The sequence below is a fragment of the Rhinolophus hipposideros genome (assembly GCF_964194185.1).
Source record: "Rhinolophus hipposideros genome assembly, chromosome: 7".
Taxonomy (NCBI): Eukaryota; Metazoa; Chordata; class Mammalia; order Chiroptera; family Rhinolophidae; genus Rhinolophus; species Rhinolophus hipposideros.
The window spans coordinates 27,772,836-27,792,295 of record NC_138053.1 but is presented as its reverse complement, the minus strand read 5'-3'; the positions used below and the strand labels follow the sequence as shown (position 1 = coordinate 27,792,295).

General features: G+C 39.3%; 1 protein-coding gene across 1 annotated transcript in view; it reads right to left on the bottom strand.

The window, feature by feature from the left end:
• Window positions 1-19,460, bottom strand: part of FBXL17 (F-box and leucine rich repeat protein 17) — a 476,918-nt gene that overhangs the window by 13,729 nt on the left and 443,729 nt on the right. The window contains exon 8 of the mRNA XM_081053340.1: window positions 8,391-8,533. Coding sequence (XP_080909466.1) covers window positions 8,391-8,533 — 143 coding nt within the window. The remainder of the gene's footprint in view (window positions 1-8,390; window positions 8,534-19,460) is intronic.

Genomic DNA, 19,460 nt, shown 5'->3' with positions numbered 1-19,460 from the left:
GAACCAGGCAGAGGCTCTGAGAAACCTCCTCAGAACCTTGGAGCTGCACGGAATTCAGATGAGAAACACACTCCAATCCATCCACCTGTCCGTCAGTCCGTCCATCGGTTCACCCATCCATCCATCCATCCATTATCCAATATACATTTGTTTAGCAACTATTACATACTAGCCAGTATGGTAGGGCCTGGCGATATAACCCAGAAGGAGAAACCCAAGGAGCTTAACATTCTAACAAGGAGTGTGATGAGGATGAAAAAGGTAAGGATTCGCCAGCACCAGGAAGAGCTAATATTTATCGCTTACTTCATGTAAAGAACTTTACACATATTCGCTCACTTAACCCTTTCAATAACCTGAGCTAAGGGCTATTTTTATTTCCACTTTACAGATGAGGGAATGGAGGCACAGAAAGCCGTATGGGATAGGAAGCCAGGAAAACCAGGAGCATGGTGGCGTGGAAGACAAGAGGGAAGCCTCTCACGAAGGAGGGAATGGTTGCCATGTGGATGCAGCTGCTAAGAGATGGAGCAAGTTGTGCACAGAGAAGTGGCCACTGAATTAGGTGACATGGAAGTTGCTGTTGATCTTGAAAAGACCAGAAGCAAGTGGCATGGTGAGGATGGAAACAGATTGTAAGGAGCGGTGTAAAAGTAAGGACAACTGTTCATAGTCAACCCTTTTTTCAGGAAGTTTAACAGTAGAGTGGTAGAAAGAGTGGACTCCGGAGGACAGTACCTGAAAGCAGATGTGGGACATAAGTGAGGTTCTTTATGCAGAAGAAATATAATTTGGGGTGCCATTTTTGAAAATTAATTTTCAGTCTTACAGCACTGTCCGTTTGCTTATCTGTCTCTCCCAGGAGGCTGCAGGCTCCATGCAGTAGGAACTCTATCTTGCACACCATTTTTTCTGACCTGTTCCCTTATCATGGTGACTAGAACAGAGTAAGCAGCTCAGTAGATATTTCTTTTTTTTTTTTTTTTTTTTTTTTTAGTATTTTTTTATTAATTTTTTTTAAATTAATTTTATTGGGGTGACAATTGTTAGTAAATTTACATAGATTTCAGGTGTACAATTCTGTATTACATCGTCTATAAATCCCATTGTGTGTTCACCACCCAGAGTCAGTTCTCCTTCCATCACCATATATTTGATAGATATTTCTTAAATAAAGGATTAAAATATCTGATAAAAATTGAGGGACGAAGTTTCGCTTTTCTCTTTGAAAACCTACTTGGCAAACAAAATTTTCACTAGGCCCAGCGTGGCAGGCCGTGAAACCCTGCTGCTGGACGGCCAGGCCGCACACACGGGCTGGGCTGCCATTCCGTTCTGAAAGGGCAGCAGCCCCCAGTGTCCTGAGCTGCTGCGGCCGTCCTGGTTTCTGCTTTGTGCAGTCAGGCGCTCAGGAGTTCTGGGAATCTAATCTGAGCCCTGTTAAGAAATTGCTATTACCTTTTCGATTTGTAAATTTGAAAAATAATATGATCCTGCAACCTAACTCTTTCGTATAATTACTTAAGCCAAATCAAAATTCCAAGGAGATTATTTACTCCTTGGAAAGCAAAGCAAGGAGGCTCCAGGGTGCCTTCAGGCAAACTCCAACAGAACATTGTACAGTGTTTGGGGAACAGTGGGCCTTCTCCTTCCTCCTTAAAACAACAACAATAACAACAACAACAACAATTTCACCATACATCAATCCTTTAACAGAAATGAGCGAAACATAAGCAGCTAGTTGCAGCACACTCCCTTAAAAGATTCTAAGAGATGTTGATTTTCATGAAGAAGCAAACCAGGTGAGTTCCAGCCTGGACACTGACTGGCTGGCTGACTTGGCAAATCTTTACTCTCTCTGTTCACAAGGAAGAACTGAGACCTGCTGGTCTCTAGGATTCTTCTTCCTCTATAAATTTAACTATAAATGAATGGGTCTTATTTAAAAAATGGATTCTGCTGTTTTGCAGAATTGCTGTCTGAGACTCAGGGGCCTAGTTTTTCTTTGTAAGATCTTAGCATGTAAATTTACATCCATGGCTACGCTACTCTGAACCAGTGGTTCATATCATGGCTAAATATCAGATACAAGATTCCAAAGCAAGTATGGATACATGAATAAATAATAATGATAATAATAAGCATGAGTTTGGGCTAAGTGCTTTATTGCCATGTCTCATTTAATCTCGTAACAATTCTATGGGGTAAATATTATCCCTATTTTCAGACAGTGAAACGAAGGCTTTTAGAAATTAAGTTGTTCAAAGTCCCACAGATAGTAACGTGATGGAAGTAGAATTTGAAAATACTAGTGCTCACCAGTCAAACCTGTCACAAAGCTCCATGCCAGTGTTTTCTTGGTTTAATATTTAAAAAACAGTAAAGGCCTTTCAAGTTACCACTTCATAGCAGTTCAGGTGAATGGGGTGGAAGAAGAGACGAAAACACTTTGGCTAAAATGAGGCTGAGTGGACCTGTGAATTTCAGCTGATGTGTTTTCCTCTGTTTCAATTACCAGGAATAATCAGGACAGGGTTATAAAAATGTGTTTTAAAGTGCTCCTGTGTGAAAATCACCCAGAGAAACTGTTTTATCAGCAAAAGGAACAAGATGCTGATACTTCAGGTGAAGGACTTAAGTTCAGAGTTTAGATAGAGCCCCCGCTGCACTCTCTCACTGTTTTTCATTGTCCCTTTCTTTTTTGGAGCACATGGTATTATGGGCTGTTCGTGTAACGGTTCGTGTTACGGTCGCTCGCTCGCAGCCTAGAATTGCACGATCAGATACAGCTAGACCACTCCTGCCTTATTAGGAAAGAATGTTTTGTTTTTCACTTTATTTTCTTTGATAAGACATACATTTCCAGTCTTAAATTCTGGCTATGGGCAATCTGGAAACAGCTGTGCATACGTTGCAGGGGAGAGGCGGAGTCCCTGCAGGTACCCACTTTGTTTCATGGCTGGATTGCTACCCAAACAGTCCCGGACACAGGGCCCCACAAATTATTTTCCCTTAAACTGATTTTTCCAGTTAGTTCTGTATATTAGTTACAGAGTCCTCTATTATTTTCCCCATAGGGCTTTCCTACTCAGGATTCCTAAAACAAGCTGATAAAAACTCCATTTTCTTCACAGAAATATTTAGGTTGTTGAGGCTTTCTCTTACCATAATTACTTCCTGAAAAATGCAGCGGTCCATTTTCCTGAATATTTTTACATTAAATTGGGCACACGAAACTTGGCCCTCGGTAGTTTAAGGTTGTAAAGCAGATTCCTGGCTTTAAAGAGCTGACTGGTTTCCATTACTTGCTTTCTGCATTGGCTTCTCACTGATTTGATTAAATGGAATTTCTCTACCATTTAAATGAGGAACTTGTGTGAAAAACAAGGATTTCTTATGACCTCAAAAAATAATTTCTTATTTTAAAAAAAGATCATCTATTTTACTCCTCAACTAAGTACTTGAGAAATTGGGGCAGGTGAGGAGAAAGGTCTCGGTGGTGGCAGTTTGATGAGAAATGAAGTAATTTGATTATTTCTACGGTATGGATCAATAATAGTCAGCCTCCAAAGAGGCCCCTGGCCTGAAGGCAGCGGGATAATCAATAGGCTCACGCAGGGGTGCTCTCCTCCCCCAGCAGCCTCTCTGATCTTTTCTGGGAAGACTCTTCACGCCTGTGTAATTCTAATTTATGTCAACTAGAAATCAAAGAAATTCCAAGAGGCTTTGGTCATAGGACGTTGGGGTGGACCTTTCAAAATCTATTTATGTCTGTTCCTTAAGTACTGCACCCCCAAGGCCCTCCTGGCGCCTCCTGGCCACGGAGAAGGAGCTTCCCAGCAGGCATGCAGCTACCTGCTCTGGACAAAGGTGAGGCAGCAGGGCTAGGTAAGCGGGGGAACCTCTCTCGGTCCTGTCTACAACACTGCAGGGACCCGAGAGCTAATAAGCATTTTAAGCAAAATGCTTTGCCAAGAGTGGCTCTCTCAATAACGCTCTTTAATGATACCCCAGACGCTGGCATTTTCAAATCAAATGAACAGTGTATAAAATTAGTTCTGCATGAAGTTAAAAAAAATGTAAGTGAAAGGGAGCTTTTAAAAGCTCTAGCATTTCTCCATCCAACTGCTTTTCACAAGGGTTTGGCATATTGCTACATTTATGATGTTATTCACTGCTCATAATTCAGGCCCTATGTCTCCAAACTTCTGTATTAACACACCCTGCAGAGGTTTCCACCACGACATTTTATCACCGAGGTTTCCCAAACCAGCCAGGCTGCCTCTGGCGAGGTCTGGTTTCTCAGCCAATGCCATGCCACTGGGCTCCCTCCCTTTTCATCAACCTTGTTACCCCAAACATTTTTCATTAACCTTGAACACTGCATTTCCATTTGCCCTACAGCTTTTCCATAAATTTTTTTGTCCTTTTCACTTTTGTTCTCCACCCAAACTGCCTTGTAAGAAATGAGGAAAATATATTATTAGAAGAAATGCATCTATATGGAATCTAGAATTCACTGAAGTTGCGAAAATGATTTCTAAGACCAAAGCCACTGTCTGTAATTGTGGAAAGCAGAGTAAACATATTGCTCTTATTAGAGGGTCCCGTTGATTATACAAGTAGTTTTAACTAAATCACCAAATAAATGCGTGTTAAGTTGATAGGTGATTTCGGGTCAACTCTAATTCCCAAGGTCAAGTAAGCCTTTGAACAGTCTTTAAGAATATAAGTTCACCCCAATTCATCAAAGCCGTCTCACACAGTGTTTTCTTCTTTTGGTTCTTACAATGCTCTAAAGTGTAGGAGATTTAAGTGGCGTTGGCTTCAAAACCCAAAGTAATGCCTCTAACATGCTTATCCATCCAGCAATCAGAAAAGCCACTCAAGCAGGGGCTTCTTAATGCACTTCCTAATTTTACAAGTGCTTGGGAATGCTGTGTTTGTCCAATGGCTGCAGGACTCCGCCCTAGGCGTCAGCCATGTTGCAGTCAAACAAATTGGCTGCAGTTTTGCTCAGACACTGTCTGATAATCTAAGGACATGTTGCTTTCATCTGCAAAGAATTTGTTTAATGATTTTCATCTAATGAGAGAAAGAGAGACGGAGGAAAAACACTTTTTCCTTCGAAAAATACACTGCATTTTGTTATTCTTACAGTTCCTCAAAAGCTCAAGTGAGGAAAAAAGCAGAAGTTTGGTACCGTATAGCTTTTAAATTAAGTACAAGTGTCCCAAATGAAACTGACTGCATGTGAAAGAAAATACAGCCACACTTCAACCTTTCTCAGAGCCATAGGATCACAGGACACGAGCCCTGGGACACACAGACGCCACAAACCCCATCTCTCCCCAGTGCAGGGATCTCACCGACCACGTTCCCTACGCAGGGGTAACTGTGCAGACCGGTGAGATCGCTTGCCCTCCAGCTGGTGTGCAGAAAGGGGAAGGAGAACTCAAGTTAATGAGTTAGAAGTGGTGAGCAGATTGGGTTAAGAACAGTGTGAGGCCCAAATTAATTTTCTTCTTTGACTCTTTGTTGGCACAGATGATCGCATTGACATAGAGCCTCTTTACCTCCACGTCCTAATCATAATTTCTGTTTCTTGTTCCTGTTCTTATTCTTCTTATTGTTTTTCTTTTTGTTTCCCTACCTTGTAAAAGACCATGTAAATGGTCTTATCTTCAACTCACCCTTTTCTCTTCATCCCTATGCCTGGGTTAGTAAGTTGATTTCAAACACAGTGTGTCCTATGGAGGCATAAGTTGTCCTATGTAAAGTGTGTAGAAAATGTAATTACTGATATCTTTGCATAGAAAATAGTCTCAATTTTCAACTTAAGTGAGGAAAAAGTAAAAGGGCAAAATTTTCTCTGAGTTTTTTCCCCTCATTTTTTTCATTTCCCTTCAAAATGGGTAGCAGGCAATACATTTTTTGTCTCATTTGGAAATTCAAATATGAACCCACAGGCTAATATGGTGATATTGATAAGAATAACACAGCATTTTATATATAACTATTAGTAACATTATTCTAAGGGCTTGATATATGTTCACTCATTTAATGCTCACAACAATTCTCCAAGACAGGTGTTCTTATCATCCTGATTTCACAAATGACAAAACAGAAGCACTGAGAGGTTAAATAACTGCCCAAGATGACAGAGCCCAGATTTGAATGCTAACTCCAACTCAGAGTCCACGCCCTCAACTATTAACCTCTTTGCTTCTCAAATCTTTTCTAGAATCTTGATAACATTTTAAAATCTGAAGATGGATAGCATAACGTAAATTTTGAAAGCTGAATAGTGACTTACTTTAGATTTCCATCCAACTAAATCAACCAGCAGGCTTTTTACGTGCAAGGCTTTACTTGCACTTTGTGTGTGGTTTGGAAACTTCTTCCATCCTCACAGAACCTCGTGGGTTTGGCTCTGAGCTGCCTTAGGCCTGAGGGCACGAGCAGCAAGACTGAGTCCAGGATACCCTGGGCTGGGCCACGGGCTGTGGTCAGAGGCACGGTGCTAGAGCCAAGTCCTCTCAGGTTGGAGGAGGGATCCAGAGTCTGCCTGAGGAAAAGGTTAAGACCTTCAGGGATACCCACAAACAGAACAGCCTCCACATCTCATTTTGAACTAACTTGTGTCTGGGTAGAAAAGAATTCATTTTTTAACTTGAAATTAGCAAAATGCTGGTCAGCAAATATATCTGGACTAATCGTCCCCTGTACTAACTGGAATATACATTTCTACAGTTCCTCTCTGAAAGTGGAGCAGACCTCAACGCATCTAGATAGCATGGACTAGAACTACGCTTTCCGAGCATGGTTGCGGATACATCTATTTTGAACGCATACATTCTGGCGGCCTTGGTTAGGTAGCACTCAGGTAGCAGTTTCGTCTAGTGGATGCTGAGGGGCTCTGCTGTACTCATTTCATGTTTCTAGAATACTCTGCCTACTGTGGACTCTTTAACTTGTTTTAAACTAATTCCGTTTTAAAGTGACAGGGTTAGTGGTAGTGTTAGGTTAGTAGGTAGTGAAATTTGAGGGAGACTTGCAACCCCTGGGTCTCAGTGCTGTTGCTTAGTAACAGAGTCAGTGGCTTTCCGGGCTGGGCTGAGAATAGATAATGAAATCTCTCTAAACATAACTAACTGGCAGAGGCCTGGTATAAGTTGGGATTTTTAAAGCATTTGGAGAAAAGAACTAGGTCAATTAACAAAAATCACAAAGCACACGAATGTTTTGGGCCTTTCTTCTACTTGCCCCCAAATCTGCTACATTTAGAAAATGCATGTCCTTTGAGAGGCATATATATTTAGTTTTACTCTGTTTTGCTAGATATGTCCCTGATCATCATTTGCAAAAGGAGCACACACATGCAAATTATTATAAGATGTCAGCATTTTCTGAACAAGTAACTGAGGTGGACATTCTCCAAGGAAGCAGCTCCTATGCCTGGAGATGACACAGGAACTGACCATGAACTCTGATGGCCGGGGTGACATCTGGGAGGTGTGGTCTTGGGCCAGTGCCTGGTCTTTCGGGGCCTCCATTTTGGCTCCTTCATAGCACAAATAACTATTTCTTTGTTATAGGGAAAACATGGAAGTAACAATGAGGAAAAGAGGTGATCAATACAGATTTTTGTCATCTTTCTTCTCAGTCTTCAAAGGGCACCATGTTAAATGTGGTACAATTTCCCAAATTCATGCCCACATCTCTGGGCCAGCTCAAAGACCTTCAGTGGGACACCGGGGAACGTTTCTCATCATGTGCTCAAAGTGGCATCTAAAGTGTGGGAAGAGGCAGACTCCCATCTCAAAGCCCCACAATGGTCCTTTCTTGACCTCACAGGCCCAGAGTACATAGGTGCTGAGAACTGAAATTGTACACGTCAAATGTTGAAGAAAAGAATTTGGTAATGCTCTTTTCACTTTACTGTTGCAGGGAACTTGGAACCGGGGACAGAATTTTACTGTTAGACCCTGTACACTGCAGTGTGCCATGCAAACATTATAAATTTTGTTCCATGGGCTTATGGATAAGAGGCCGAAATCTAAGTTGACTGTGTGTATGATTTCTTTTTTCTTTCTGCACAAGCACAAAATTCATTTTTAAACAGAGAAATGCAAAACTAATCTCTGATTAGTTTAGAAAGCTAGGCATCTTACAATGTATATCTGTAACAGTACATGTATGTGCGTGTATACATACATACATACATGTAGGGAGGGAGAGAGAATATGGTATCAAGCTACTAACTATTAGGTTGGTGCAAAAGTAATCGCAGTTTCTGCAATTGTTTTTAACCTTTTCAACTGGAATTACTTGTGCACCAACCTAATATACGGATATGTAGAAAGCAAAACTTGAAAGGTAATTCTTACTTTATCGCATCTCATCAGCCCCAAATATCTCAGAGACTTGCTGCTCTGAGCAATGAGGGTAGCTCCTTGATCTGTAATTTCTTTACACCATCCAACATCCACAGTCTCTATGGTCATGCTGTATCGCCCAATGGCTATCAGTGCTGCAAGGAGGGACAGAGAGAAAGAGAGCAAAGCACAAATGTTAGTAGTGTAAGGGATCTCTATCTTATTATGACTGTTTCTCTCATTTCCTCACAAAATTTGTTCCTGAAATGTCTGTAGAGGAACGTTTTAGAAACTAAATTAAATTTGAAATGCTTTAGGAAAGCTTACTCTAAGACAAACCCTATCACAAAGTGAATAATCGTTCCATAATTTCCCTTTCATTGGAACACAACCTTTTATCAGTTTCACTCATTGCAAGGTTACTTGTACTTTCCAACATTCACATCTGCAGAAGGAATAAATTAAATTACACATATGATATTACAGAAAACACCAAATAGTAACTAAGCTTTACCCAAGATAACCTTAATGATTTTTTTAAAAAAAGAAAACCCACGAAACAACATTTTGAGGTGTGTGTGGTACTGCATATGAATTTCTTTATTGATTGGCATAATTTTTCAATCTGTTCATGATCTGTAAAATGTAAGAGTATATAACATTTTTCACATTAGTCTTTCTTGGGACTGTTAGGAATTAAGAGTATATTATGCATACAGTTGAATTTAATTGGTGCCATGCTAGAGTGCAGTAAAGAGAATGCATTTGTTTCGGTGAATTTCCTCACCATATCACAAGTTTTCCTTCTATTAACATATAAAATGAAACCTGTCATCTGAAAAAGATGACAGTATCTCTAGTCTTCCTGACTGTTTAGCATTGTACCTCTATTAAAGATTATCCCATAATCTTTGACGTGCGCTACTTATCACGGCTCCAGGAGACCCATCACCCCGTCAGAGCAACCAACTAGGGAATGTGGTTCTTTGATGTGGACTTCTGATTTGATAGCCATGTACACCTCTACGTTTGTGGAGTAGAAAAGCAGATTCCAGTAACTCCAGTCAGAATAAGTTTATGGTGCATTGGTTTCTAAATGAAAACCTGGAAAACAATGCCACAGATACTAAAAAGGAAGGAGAAATTCTTTGCTAATTATTTCCTGAGGCTAAGATAGGATGAATTGATTTCTGTGACATTAAAGGTAGATGATATTTTCCGATTGACTAGATTAATCAGAGTAGAATGAATTACTCATGTAAAGACATGTTAACTCTCACAGCTCACAGAAAAGTACACTTGGCAACATCTCTTTGCTAAATACCTTAGTAATTTTTTTTATTTTCTAGAAAACTCATACCCTTTCATTCAAGTATCAAAGCCAGATATTTAAAGCTTACAAAAACAATAATCATGATCCGAGTGTTTTCCAGTGAAAATGTTATAATGTAAGAAAAGAAACATTTCCTGAGAAGTTCATCACGCCACCGATTTGCAGATGTTCTCATTTTTGCACATGCTATTTTTTGGCATTTAGTTTTCCAAGGAGGTGGAGCTGGGCAGGGGGGATCTGTCAAAGGTTTGCTGAATGGTCCGAGTGATACTTTTGCGTATTAGAAGCAATAGCCCAGGTTAATCCCATTGCTGTCCCTGACCTAAGAAAATTGTTATCTCCGGTATTATCATAACTTTCGTTGGTTATCATGTCCTGAGGATCTCTCATGATGAATGAAGTAGAAGACACATAAAAGAAATGCCTTTCAATACAAAGTACTCAAACTGTGATTTCAAAATATGACAAAACACAAGTGGTAGGATGACCCCGGGTCAGCAGACTGTGTACTTTTATTGAGGTTTGAGGCTACAACACGAAAGCCCTGCACTAGCCAGAAAAAGGTAAACCAAATGATCTGTGGAGTTTTCAAAAGCTGCTTTAAAAGTAAATGAACAGTCCATATCTATTGATTCTAGGTGCTAAAATCATTGGTATTTGCTTTTTTTTCTTTCTTGTTCAAATTAAAATAAACAGTAAACAAGACTACTGAAGATAAATCAGGGTATTCAGGTTTTGTTTGGACATAGTTCTGTTTACTGAAGAATTACATTTTACTATTGCTTAACTCATTCATTCATTCATTCATTCAAAAAAAAACACCTCATGAGCACTCACTCTAGAGCATACTCCCCGCGACTTACTGATGCCCTGGTTTAGGCACTGGGCTAAGAATTTTAGGTGCATTATCTCATTGAATCCTCACAGCAACCTTATAAAGTTTTATTGTTATTTCCCTTTTAGAGATAAGGAAGCGGAATCACAGCAAGACTGAGTAACTTTCCCAGAATAGTAAGACAGTGAGTGAGAAGTGGGTACTAAGCTGAGAGTTCGCTTTTAGGCCTGGGTGCACGTCAGCTCCCCTGAATTGGAATCCTGGAGCCAGGCACCTGGCAATTCTAACGCACAGCACTACTAGCATGTGGAACTGTCATATGACACACGGGGCTTGTGCTGACTACTGGGGACAGAACAAACCACAGAGCTCAGAGGCCAGCTGAGTGGGGGTGAGGAATGGGAGGGTCGGGTGGAAATGAGGAATGACCCAGTAAACCATCAATGTTCATCCCCGCCTCTCTTCCCATTCCTAACTCTTCACTTTTCAGATCTCAAGTCAAAGGTTAGCTTCTCAGAATGGATCATCCTGCCAGTTACCGTTATTGGAAATGTTATAATTTATTTATTTGCTTATTTATTTCCTATTTTGTGACATATCTCCTCCATTAGAATGACAGCTCCTATTCACCACTGTACGTCTAGCATCTAGCATGTGCGTAGGACAGAGTTGGTTCTTAAAAATATGAGCTGAAAACACCAACGACTATACTATGTTTAGGTCTATGATAGAGACATGCCGAGGGGGCATGGGAACCCTTCACTCTTCAGGGGAGGAGCGGTATCATGGAAGAGCTAAGGTGGGTCTTGAGGGATAAGTAAGGATTCTCCAGAAAAACAAAGGCGTTAGGGCAAGAACGTTGGGCTAAGGAAAAGCATGTGTAAAGGCGGAGAGATGTGAAAGGACAGGGAAGTTGCAGGGCATTCTGTGTGGCTGAAACAAGTACAAGGGAGTAGCAATATTTATTCTAGAAATATTTACTCAATAATTAGTAGCACTGGGGTAGGCCTAAGTGATGCAAACAAGCAGCAAAAATAAGCACAGTCCTTGAAGTCATGAAGTTTATATTCTAGTAGGAGAGAGAGATGTGAAACAAATAAACACGAAAGAATATATAATTCTAAATTGTAACAAGTGCTCTGAAGGAAATGGACTGATCACTGTAAGAATAACATTTAGATTGGGGGGAGGGAGAGTCTTTCCGATGAAGTTATTTTTAATCCCTCTAATAGCTCTGCAAAAACAATCCCCATTTTTAGAGATAAGAAAACTGAGGCTAAATACCTCACCAAGGCCCCATCCCTAATAAGTGGCAGAAACAGGGTGCAAACGGAGACAGTTTGTTTCGCTCCAAAGCCACTGCTCTTTCTGTCAATAGCAGCAGCACCCAGGGTGGCTGAGGAGCCTATGTTCATTCAGGATGTGTTTCCCTTTACCACAATTCAGGAGTGAACCGTTGCAGCTTATAGGCAGCCAAGTATTCACCCTGCAACTATAGAACAGAGGGTCCAATAGAATCTTTAAATTCCAAAATATTTATATACTGAGTAATTTCCTTCTCTGTACAATAGCCCAGCTTTGGATATTTTTTCATTGTTGTTCATGAGCTAGCTGTGAAACCTGTCATGTGGTATAGCCTCAAATTCATTTCCAGCCTTCACAACATAGTACATGTCTGACCTCGGGATGACATTTAATTTTTCTGAGTCTCAGCTTCCTCGCCAGCACAATGTCCTTCCTACTTCACAGTGTTGGTCTGAGGTTCAAATGAGATAATATACATGAGGGACTTTGTACTACATAAACGTCATTTCCCCAAAGCATTCTACAGTGGTGCAGTTGATAAAAAATTAAAAGACTTGAAAGAGTTTTGAAAAATAAAAAGCTCTAGGCAAATGAGAGCATTAAATAAGCTGTTAGTCACTATGTCACTGCTAGCGTTCTTGAACTTCCTATTCTTCATTGGTGATTATGAACCTGTAAACTGCACCTGGGATGATAAGGCTGTACATAAAGTATATGTAAGATTACTGGGCGGCCGGTTGGTTTGGTGGTTAGAGAGTGGTGCTCATAACACCAAGGGTGCTGGTTCGATCCCCACATGGGCCAGTGAGGTAAGCCCTCCACAACTAGATTTAAAAGTGACTTGACATGGAACTGATGGGTCCTGCAAAAATATACTGTTCCCCAATACTACCCAATAAAAAAGTTAAAAAAAAATTACTACTTTCATTAGGGGCTGTTGACACATTACAATGATATATATTGAGCCTTGAAAACAGATTAATTATGCAAGACTAATTCCTAATCCCCATGCAATTTTAATGTAGTTTTTATGTGCTAAATGCAACTAATAAAGTTAAATTTTAAAAAGTTATACAAATTAAAAGCTCTAGTTCACTAATTTATAAGATGATCAAGGATATATATTAACTCACTAAAAGGCAGTTCCTTGGCAGATAGAGTGAATGAAAGACACAAGCACATATGTACTTAATTTTGACTAGAGATTCCATTTCTAGGAATCTACCCTGAAAATTAATTATACAAAATCACGTATATACAAATTTATTCATTGGAGCATTGACTGTAACTGCAAAATAATGGAAACAACCTTAATGCCCATACAGAGGAGTGTGGTTAATTTAAACAAACTATGCTACACCTTCACAATTGAATACTATGCAGGTTAAAAAAAATGAAAGGGGGAAGCTCACAAGGAACTTTCAAATCATTCAGTGAAGAAAGCAAAGTGCAAAAGAGCTTATGTGGTGTGCTACCACCATATAAAAGGGAATACAATGAAAAACCTGAATCTTCACATTTATGAAAAAAACTATGGGCAATATAAACCACAAACTCCAGAGACTGTTTAAGTATAGGGGGCTTATGGGAAAGCAGAAGAAAGAAGGGGTCACGGAATGTGGGGGTGGGGTCTGAAGAGGGACAGACATTTCTTGAAACATCTCTTTGGCTATATTTAGCTTTGACTCTCTGAACCACAGTAATGCTTTACATATCTCCTCCCCTCCAAATTAAATAAATAAATAAATAAATAAATAAATAAATAAATAAATAAATAAATAAAAACCAGAATGTGGGGGACTGGAAGTGGAATACAAAGAGTAACAAATGAACCTAATTGTATTACAAATGAACAGCATGAACCTGATGGGAATTAAGTTGCTTTGGAAAACATGATTTTGACTGGATATTGTAAGGTGAAAACCAAAAAGCGCTGTCAGCAAATACTGTACTCTAGTTAATGAATCTGTTTCTCACAAGGATATGAGTTGGCAATTTAGTAAATACTTATGTGTAACCTAAGATTGTAAAAGACTGATAGCCAGTCTTCTCACTGTTAGAGAAAGAAGTTACAAATAAGATAAGGTGAGAGGCTTAGATTGAGCCTTGTGGTATTGAACTGGAATCACAGGCATTAGAATGAACACATGTTTTTCAAACACACGCAGATAGGTATAGAAACAACTAATAAATATGATGTATGTGCATGCATGATTTCGTAGACACACATATATTTCCTAACGTTTTCTGCTGAGAGGAACCAGAGCAACAACACCCCAGTAGCAATGATCTACTAGGACCCAGACTCTTGGTTTCTAAATATCATTCTTAAATAAAAGGAATCAGGGCTTTTTAGAGAAATGGTTGATTGCAGGTCTGGGGCAGGGAAAACACAAGATGAGTCTGGACCATCTTGTGATCTCAGGAAAAAAGAAGTGCTTAAAAATGAATGAGGGCATGTTAAAAGGACACAGGATCCAATCAAAAGGAGCTGTCAATGGCCTCAGCTGGATCAATCTGAGCTGGATCAAATAATGCATGTATTGGATGATAATTCAGAAAATTGAAAAAGCATCCTCAAGTCCATACTGATATAAATAAATAATCAAATAAACAGCCAGGGAAGGACAGCTCTTTCTTACAGAAGAATTCCAATTAATAAACATACAAGAAATGGTGGAAATACAAAAAAAATAAATTAAAAAAATCATCAGGCAAAACCCACAGTAATACATAGTAGCTATTTCAGGCAAGATCTATCAATGCATGCTAAAATCTGTGGGTGGAAGTTTGAGGATAAACAGACTATGGACATAGTAACAAAGGTATTTATCAATTTTTCAAAAATCCTAACTTTATGGTGGAGATACCCAGCAAACAGCACCTCACCCAAATGGCCAAGGTTAACTTTACCAGTAACAACACATGTAGACATTATTTACCACCTGATCTCTTCTGCAATATTCTTGCCAACATGAATAGTCTCAAATTAACTCCTAAGAAAACATCACACAAACTGAAATAGAGAAACCTTCTACAAAATAATTCACCAGTACCTATTACAAGGGTCAAGGTAATAAAATATAGGAAAAGAATGCGAAAGTGTCACAGATTGGGGGAGTCTTAAGGAGACGTGACAACTAAATACCGAGTGGGATCCTGGATTGGATCCTGGAACAGACAAGCAAATTAGGGGAAAGAAAAACTGGTGAAATTCAAATAAGATTTGTAGCTTCATTAATCTTCTTGTTTCAATGTTAACTTCCTAGCTTGATAATTATACTATGGTTATATAAGTTGTAACACTACAAGTAGCTGACTATATATATACATACATATATATATATATATATATATATATATATATATATATATATATATATACACACATACACACACACTATTTTTGCAACTTTTCTCTAATTCTAAAATTATTTTGTAACAGAGAAAAAGCATGAATAAACTAATAACAGTGAATGAACCAAGCAGAAGACTAACATTTTCTAAGTGAAAGCAAGTATTATTTTCACACTGAAAGATCTGATACATACATTTTAGGACTAAAAATACATTTTTTTCCTCCTAGGAGGAAGATTAGTCATACAAGTGCATGAACAAGTGACCTGCATGTGTCATTTCGTCCTTTCCAGTTCTGTCTTCTGCTGTGGATCTATGTAGCTGTAATAAAATCAGAAGAAATACCCTAGTGCTTGAAAGAATTAGGGTTAAAATTTAACAGTAGGATTAACATCTTTCATGTAATACTTGGATAAAAGCCATTTGCAAAGAAATTTCTTGGCACGGATACAAAGAGATAAATATGAAAAGTGCTCTTCTTTGTGGAAGCCACAGAAGCTCCAAAAACAAAGAACTGACACTTTCAGAAACATTGGTTGCTGTGTGATGGTCCCTGTGAAGGCTCCCTCCGGCCGCCATCAGGGGCTACAGCAGCGTTTCCTAGCCCTAGCAGTTCAGGAGAATAACAGGTGCCTAGAAAAAGTACAGACACCCAAGTGCTGCCTCTAGAGATTCTGATTCAGGAGAAGTTGTACAAGCTCCTGGGATCCCAATACGCAGCCAGGGCCAAGAACCACTGGAATAGAATAACTTTCAGTCAGCTGAAAACACAAGAACTCATCTTTTAAGGATATAAATAGCTTATGTGTCTTGCTATTGTAAAACAACTTTGCCTCTTAAACAGTAGTGACTTCTTGTATATAACCCAATGTCTTTTAATCCCTTTATTTCCAATTTATATCCCTTCCTTCTATTTTATTAATAATACACTATTATATTCCTCCTGTTATTATGTAGTAAACCCAACAGTGATCACTCTCCATAATATTTTTCCAGGTTCTCCTTTTTTGGAAATATTTTCCTTTATGTCATTGCACTTATTTATTTACATTTCCAATGCAGCACTTATCAGAGTTTGTTTCATATTAGAATGACATGCTTGTCTTCCCACTAGACTGTAAAATCTTCGAAGCAGCAAATGTGGAGAATGCTTTCCTAGGACCCCTACAACTCTGAAAATCAAGTGTCACTCATTTTTTACAGTTTTAATGAATTTGGGGGGCACATAACACACATACAGAAAATTGCACAAATCCTAAGGGTCCTACTTGATGGATTGTGACAAAGTTAACACAGCTGCGTGAGAGTATCCAGACTGAGAAACAGCATAACCAGCACCCATCCGACCCCTCATCCCCAGCCTCAGTCACTGCTTTCCCCCAAAATGATAACCACTCTCTTAACTTCCAATGACACAGATTAGTATTTTTGTTTTTGAACTTCACATAAATAGAGTCAAACACCGAACACTGTTCTTTCTTTTCTGTTTTTTTTTTTTTTGGCTGTCCATTATGTTCATGAGATTCACCTACACTTGTGAGGTGTACTGGTAGTTTGTTCACTCTAAATGCTATATTCCATTCTACTGTAGATGGGCATTTGGGCTCTCCCCACTTTTTGGCTACTATGTGTAAGACTGCTATGAACATTAGTATACATGTCTTCCCGTGGATATACGTTCTCGCTTTACTTGGGTAAATACCTAGCAGTGGGATTTCTGAGTCCTATGGTAAGTGTAACTTCATAAGAAACTGCCAAAATGTTTTTCCAAGTGGCTGAACCATTTTACATTCCCACCAGTTATGTATGAAGGTTCCAGTGTCTGCACATCCTTGCCCATACTTGGTAATGTCTGTCTCTGATTATAGCCATTCTAGTGGGTGTGTACCGGTACCTCACTGTGGGTTTTAATTTTCCTTTCCCTAAAGACTGATGAGGCGGTGAACCTTTCGTGGTGTCATAGATTGTTTTTAAATCCTGGCACACTGCCGCTATTCTGGCAAGGACTCAGCAGATATCTATTGAATTAAATTGATAAAGAAGGAAAGGCACAGAGATAATTTTTCTATTATTAGACTATAGCAAAGAATAGCATGCTAGACAGCAGATAATGTTCCATATAATTTGAAGGAAAGTATCGGTAAAACAAACTTTGTCTGTCCTTTGGAGACATGAAAAGCCTTAAGTTTCTTAAGATAAGAAAGTAAATTCAGGGTGACAAGGTTATAGAAAATTTTTCAAAATGCTCATTTATTTGTGGAAATTTTAAAGACTGTAGAGTATTTAGGAATTCTGTATCTCTGAAAAATCAAGTGAAAAATAAATATAATACAAAAACTGTCCAACAATGGTGGATACGTTAGAATGAAAACTTTGAATTGTGCTGGAACTTTCAAGATGCTGCATGAGAGGGCATTCATTGTACCCAGCTCTGCTTCCGCGTTCAGAATAGCAATATCAAGTACTGTCAGACTCACAAAGGGAGCAAGCTGGCTGTGGCCCCTGACCTTGTGGGGGAAGAGGCTCTCCTGCCCTATATATCCTGAAAGGGAAATGTAAGCATTATTTCTAGGCTGCATCTACCTTCCTTCCTATGAGATAAACAAGTTGGTGGAAAAGTAAGAGTTCAAGTGAAGGATTTTTTTCAAAAGGTCTTTTAATGCATCAGGAGCATAGATAAGTATTTTCCCTCCTTTATCCCTTCAGAATTATTTTTTATTTTAATAGAAGAAAGACACAAATATGATTTAGGTCAGTAGAAACAATTTCTGAATATGTGACTTACAAAAATATGACGGCTGGCGTGTGTGTGCGGGAGAGGGATTTAGAACTAACCTTCTGTGAACAGCAATTTGACCCACTGCTCTGGTTCTCTGGTTTTCAGCAGTGTTTGGTGGTAACTGACCCTTTGAGTGGAATGTTAGGTTCCCCTGACAATCATCTTATTATATTTTAGAATTCAAGATGAGGAAGAGCAAAAGCCTTACCACGCTAACATTAGCTGAGAACTGCAAGTCCCTGGTTCAATGATTCTTTTTCATTCCAGCCTGCATAAATACATATATTACTTATCAAAGAATTATGCATCCTTTTCAAAATCCTGATGTGATAGTAGATTTCCTTACTTTATGAGAAGTGAATTCTGGGCTTAAATATTTTGGTTCAGGGATATGGAAAAGTACATTAGTGTCTCTGTCATTTCTCTGCCTTGTCCACCTTTCTGAACTGAATTTTCCAGACCACAATAATGACAGAACATTTTTCAAGCAAGCGTCGGATACAAGCATTTATCCAGCCCAGGGTGCAGCAGACCACCGTGCAATTTGGGCGACTACCATGTAAGAAGACACCAAGGGTAGTGGCAACATCTGCTGTTGTTAGACTGCCCAATACATACTGTTACTGTATCTTGATGTTGCAGGGAAAGAAACCACAGGACGAGAAAGGAACATGTGGGCGAGTCAGCAGAGTGAATATATTGTCTCTTCTTTCAGCAAATACTGAGTACCTGTAGGTACTAGGGGATGTCTTAGGGGATGGGACTAGATCAAATCACTACCCTCGTGCAGCTTGTGTTACAAATACAAAAAATGGGAATAAATAATTTCGGGGTGGTGATAACGCTTTGGAGAAAAATAAAGCAGGAACCAGGGGCAGGAGTGCTGCAATTTTAACTAAAAAGTGACATCTGAACAGAGATCTGAGGGCAGGGGAGCTAGCCATACAGATATTTATGGGAAAAGCATTCTGTGCAGAGAAAACCTCCTGCCAAGACCATGAGGTAGGACGTTTCTGGCTTGTTCTAGAATGAGAAAAGAAGCAAGATGGAGAATAGTAGATTTGAAATTGGGGAATTAATGGAATAGGGGGTGGACAAAATCATCTTACAGGCCCACTTATCCACACTGGCTTTCACTCTAAATGAAATGGGAAATCTGTTGGTGATTTGGGGGCAGAAGAGTAATATGATCTAACTTAAATTCCAAAGGACTTCTTGGTTTCTGGGTTGAAAACAGACTACCGTGTTTCCCCGAAAATAAACCTAGCTGGACCATCAGCTCTAATGCGTCTTCGGAGCAAAAATTAATATAAGACCTGGTATTATATTATATTATACCCAGTCTTATATTAAAATAAGACCAGGTCTTATATTAATTTTTGCTCCAAACGACTCATTAGAGCTGATGGTCCGGCTAGGTCTTATTATTGGGAAAACACAGTATAAGGACGGAAGAACAAAAGCAGAGAGACC